Source organism: Plasmodium knowlesi, assembly GCF_000006355.2.
Source record: "Plasmodium knowlesi strain H genome assembly, chromosome: 12".
Classification (NCBI taxonomy): Eukaryota; Apicomplexa; class Aconoidasida; order Haemosporida; family Plasmodiidae; genus Plasmodium; species Plasmodium knowlesi.
In genome coordinates this window covers 2,124,969-2,130,711 of record NC_011913.2, presented here as the reverse complement: position 1 = coordinate 2,130,711, position 5,743 = coordinate 2,124,969, and the positions used below count along the sequence as shown (strand labels likewise).

General features: G+C 39.2%; 1 protein-coding gene across 1 annotated transcript in view; it reads left to right on the top strand.

The window, feature by feature from the left end:
• Positions 1-156: 156 nt before the first annotated feature.
• PKNH_1247200 (SICAvar, type I (fragment)) overlaps positions 157-5,743 on the top strand; it is a gene marked incomplete at both ends in the record, with an annotated part of 8,275 nt that continues 2,688 nt past the window's right edge. Inside the window, 3 exons of the mRNA XM_039114190.1 lie at positions 157-777; positions 963-1,634; positions 2,778-3,446. Coding sequence (XP_038969838.1) covers positions 157-777; positions 963-1,634; positions 2,778-3,446 — 1,962 coding nt within the window. The remainder of the gene's footprint in view (positions 778-962; positions 1,635-2,777; positions 3,447-5,743) is intronic.

Below are 5,743 nucleotides of genomic sequence, written 5' to 3'. Positions count from 1 at the left end.
GAATGTATACTTATACATATACATACATGTATATGTATGTATATACATATACATATGTGTATATGTATATATGCATATGCATTTATGCATATGCATATATATATATATATATATATATATATATATATATATATATATATTTATTCCACTTTGCAGACGAAATTTTGGGAGAAGAATGGTGAAGTTGGCAACTTATGGACAGAACTGTCCACAGCAATGATGGATCAGAATGGCAGAAATGGACAGGAGAAGGAAGAATGTAAAAAATTGGATAATCCATCTTCCGAAGCGGCATGCAAATATTTGCATGCCGGCTTCGAACAATTATACGATCTGACGACGCCAGGGACGGCGGCGACGCCGTCGTCGTCCAAGGACACCAAACTTTTGTCCAACCCACTGTTGAGACAAACAGTGGGTTGTTTTTTACTTCATGCTTATGCAAAACACATGAAAAAAAATGCGACTTGCATCATTGATAAGGGGATACAGAAGGCATTTCAAAGTAATACTGCTAATTGCAATGGTGGTACCAGTGGCAAGGGACCTTGTGTCCCTTGCCAATGGCAAGAAAGCGACTATGACAAATGCCAAATTAACATAAAAGGCAGTACAACCGCAACAGAGACTGCAAAGAAGAAAGTGGAAGAATTGGTCGGAGGGAATGAACCAAACACTGAGTCCATCATACAGAACATAAATAAAATGGAAAAATTATGTGATGGTTTAAAATGTATAGCATCCCACTTAAATTCCGCAAGCGGACAAAAAAATGCGGTAAGTGGAGTACATCTGCGGTATGGGGGGAAACAACTGTACATATGTACATACATATACATATGTATGTGTAAATGTATATATATGTATATATGTGTACATGCGTACATATATACGTATATGTATATATGTGTATATATATATATACATATATATATATATATATATTTTACTCTATTTTGTAGAGCACATTTTGGACAGAAGGCGGCGAAGTCGCCAACTTATGGAAACAATTGTCACAAGCAATAATAGAGAAAGGCAAAAACGGGAGCGGAACTGATTGTAATAAAATGGGAGATAAAAATGATAGAGATGCCACCTCCCCTGAAAGGAAGGCATGCCAATATCTTTCAGCAGGTTTCGACAAACTGAAGGAACTTACATCGACTGGAGCGACTAAAATCAATGGCAACAACATCTTGGATAAGGACCTATCGTTTGTCAAAACGATGGGTTGTTTTTTACTTCACGCCTATGCGAAGAAAATGAAAGGCGAGGCGAAGTGTGAAATAGAAGCAGGAATAAAAAAAGGTTTTGAAGTTGGTAATGGTCTAATTAAAGGTGTTAATTGCAATGATTCTAGTGGCAAGGGACCTTGTGTCCCTTGCGAATGGAATGAAAAAATCCTTGACAGTTGCGAAATTAAAACAAATGGAGGCAGTGGCAAAACAGAGAACACGGCAGTAAAGGACAAATTAAAACAAGTTCAAAACAAAATTACAGAAACCTCAACTGAAAACCTAAAGAACATAAACATAACAGAGTCTTTATGTGAAAAACTCCAATGTGCCGCAGGGAAGTGGTTCAAAAACAACTCAACGACGTCGAACGGAAATACTACTCCAACGAAGAATTGGGTAAGTATTACTACAACCAACACAGCACTAAGGAGGTAGAAAGGAATTAAAGGAAAAAAAAAAAGAGGAAAAGAAAAATTCAGATTCGGGGTTAAGGAATAAAGGTTGTAGGGGTGTCAGAATAAGGTTGAGAGGTATTAGAATAAAGTTTTCAGGGTGTTAGAAGTTAGATTCCGCGTGTTGGAATAAGGTTGTAGGGGTATAGACATAAGGTATTATGGGTGTTGGAATAAGGTTGTAGGGGTATAGGAATAAGGTTTTAGGGGTATAGGAATAAGGTTTTAGGGGTATAGACATAAGGTATTATGGGTGTTTCAATAAGGTTGTAGGGGTACAGACATAAGGTATTATGGGTGTTGGAATAAGGTTGTGGGGGGATAGACATAAGGTATTATGGGTGTTGGAATAAGGTTGTGGGGGTATAGACATAAGGTATTATGGGTGTTGGAATAACGTTGTGGGGGTACAGACATAAGGTATTATGGGTGTTGGAATAAGGTTGTGGGGGGATAGACATAAGGTATTATGGGTGTTGGAATAAGGTTGTGGGGGTATAGACATAAGGTATTATGGGTGTTGGAATAACGTTGTGGGGGTATAGACATAAGGTATTATGGGTGTTGGAATAACGTTGTGGGGGTATAGACATAAGGTATTATGGGTGTTGGAATAACGTTGTGGGGGTATAGACATAAGGTATTATGGGCGTTGGAATAAGGTTGTAGGGGTACAGGAGTAAGGTTGTAGGGGTATAGGAGTAAGGTTGTATGGGTTTAGGAGTAAGGTTTCAGGGTTTAGGAATAAGGTTCCAGGGTTAGCTTTAGTTGAGTAAGGGGGGGGAGAGGAAAGACTCCTCGCAGACAGGGACCGGAATCCACGCACTAACGGGATGGCAGGAAAGCCAAACCGGATACTACACCAACCGAATACAACACCAACCGGATACTACACCAACCGAATACAACACCAACCGGATACTACACCAACCGAATACAACACCAACCGAATACAACAGCAACCGGATACTACACCAACCGAATACAACACCAACCGAATACAACAGCAACCGGATACTACACCAACCGGATACTACACAACCCACTAACTATATATATATAACCTCTTCTTTTTTTTTCTTTACAGTGTGACTTTTGGGAGAAGGAAAGCATCAAACCCGAACTGAATTCGATGTTCGGGCAAATCGAGTCTGAAGGAAATGAAACTAATGCTTTATGTAATAAATTTGGTGATGGTAATGATGATAGTGTGGAAAGGAAAGCCTGTAATCATATCACAGCAGGTTTAAAATACATTGATGATATTAATCCTACTGTTAGTGGTGGTAGTGTTAATGACCAACTGCTCCAGCGAGCACTTGGTTGTATTGCTCTTAACCTTTATGCTGATCAAATAATTGCAAAATCTGAAGAGAAATGTCCCATTGATAAGGAAAAAATTAATGAAATGTTCCATAAATGGAATCAGCTGTATAATAAGTCGTGTTCGACCTCTGGTATTAGTGTTAGTGGTGTTCGTAATAATTGTTTTAAGTGTGAAAGGAATGAAAATTTTAAGAATTGCAACCTCCTCGTTGATAAAGACTTAATTGCATCATCATCACAGCAAAATTGCAATTCTAGCGACAAAGACAATGTCCAAATTCAAATTAATGAATTGCTGGAGGAAAAAAACACCCCCAAAGTGAAGTCTACCTTATCCACTATCAATAAAATGAACACTTTCTGTAGTAGAATGCAATGTGCAGTAAAACAATACCTAAAGAAGATCAAAAATGGAAAACCACCATCTTGGGTAAGGATAGACAGCTGCATATATATATATACATATATATATATACGTATATGTATATATATATATGTATATATTTATATGTATATATATGTATTTATGTATATATATATGTATATATGTATTTATATATATGTATATATGTATTTATATATATATATATGTATACGTATATATATATGTATAATAAATATTTGATGAAAAAAAAAAGGAGGTGAAATAAGAAAACAAAATAGAGAAAGGGAATTCAGATTCCGTGTTTAGAAATGACGGTTGTTGGGGTGTTGGAATGAAGGTTGTTGTGGTGTTGGAATGATGTTGTTTGGGGTGTTGCAATGATGTTGTTGGGGGTGTTGGAATGATGTTGTTGGGGGTGTTGGAATGATGTTGTTTGGGGTGTTGGAATGAAGATTTCAGGGGTATTGGAATAATGTTGTTGGGGGTGTTAGAATAAGGTGGTAAAGGTGTTAGTATAAGGGGGTAGGGTTATTGGAATAAGGTGTTAAGGGTGTTAGAATAAGGTGGTAAGGGTGTTAGAATAAGGTTGTAGGGGTGTCAGAATGAGGTGATAAGGGTGTTAGATTAAGGTTGTGGGGGTATAGGAATAAGGTGGTGAGGGTGTTAGAATAAGGGTTGTAAAGGTGTTAGAATAAGGTGGTAAGGGTGTTAGAATAAGGTGATAAGGGTGTTAGAAGAAGGTGGTAAGGGTGTCAGAATTTGGACTCCGGATTTAGGAGTAAAGTTGTAGGGGTGTTAGAACTTAGATTCCAGGTTTAGGAGGAAGGTATCAGGGTGCTAGGACTTAGATTCCGGGTTTAGGAGGAAGGTGTCAGGGTGTTAGAACTTAGATTCCGCGTTTAGGGGGAAGGTTTCGGGATGTCAGAAATCAGATTCCGGGTTTAGAAGGAAGGTTGTAGGGGTGTTGGAATAAAGGTTGTAGGGTATTATAATGAGGTTGTAGGGGTATAAGAATAAGGTTGTAGGGGTGTCAGAATTTGGACTCCGGGTTTAGGAAGAACGTTATAGGGGTATAGGAAAAGGATTCCGGGTTTAGGAGCAAGGTGTCAGGGTGTAAGAACTTAGATTCCGGGTTTAGGACGAAGGTGTCAGGGTGTTAAGACTTAGATTCCGGGTTTAGGAATAAATGTTGTAGGGGTGTCAGAACTTATATTCCGGATTTAGGAGGAAGGTTGTAGGGGTGTTAGAAGTCCGATTCCTGGTTTAGGACAAAGGTGTCAGGGTGTTAGAACGTAAATTCCGGGTTTAGGAAGAACGTTTTAGGGGTATAGGAAGAGGGTTCCGGGTTCAGGACAAAGGTGTCAGGGTGTTAGAAGTCAGATTCCGGGTTTAGGAGTGAACTCTTAGGGGTGTTAGAAAATTCCGGCTTCAGGAGGAAGATTTTGTGGGTGTTGGAATAAGGTTGTTGGGGGTATTGGAATAAGGTTCAGGGTATAAGAGTGAGGTTGCAGGATATTATAATAATGTTTTAGGGGTGTCAGTAGTCAGATTCCGCTTTTAGGTGTAAAGGTGCTAAGGGTGTCGGAATAAGGTGGTAGTGGTGTCGGAATAGAGTCTTAGGGGTGCCAGGATAGGGTTTTCGGGGTGTCAGAATAAGGTTGTAGGGGCGTCAGAATAGGGTCCTAGGGGTGTCAGAATAGGGTCTTAGGGGTGTTAGAATAAGGTGGTAAGGGTGTTAGAATAAGGTGGTAAGGGTGTTAGAATGAGGTCTTAGGGGTATTAGAATAAGGTCTTAGGGGTATTAGAATAGGGTCTTAGGGGTGTCAGAATAGGGTCTTAGGGGTATTAGAATAAGGTTGTATGGGTGTTGGAATAAGGTTATGGCGGTGTTAGAATAAGGTTGCAGGGGTATTAAAATAAGGTGGTAAGGGTGTTAGAATAAGGTGGTAAGGGTGTTAGAATAAAGTGGTAAGGGTGTTAGAATAAGGTGGTAAGGGTGTCATAATATGGTTGTTGTGGTGTTGGAATAAGGTCGTAAGGGTGTTAGAATATGGTTGTAGGGGTGTTAGAATAAGGTGGTAAGGGTGTTAGAATAAGGTTGTTGGGATTTTAGAATAAGGTGGTAAGGGTGTCAGAATAAGGTTTTTAGGGCTGTTAGAATAAGTTACTTAGGGGTATAGGAATAAGGTTGTAGGGGTGTCAGAAGTCAGATTCCGCGTTCAAGACAAAGGTGTCAGGGTGTAAGAACTAAGATTCCGGGTTTAGGACAAAGGTGTCAGGGTGTAAGAACTTAGATTCCGGATTTAGGATGAAGGTGTCAGGGTGTTAGAAGTTAGATTCCA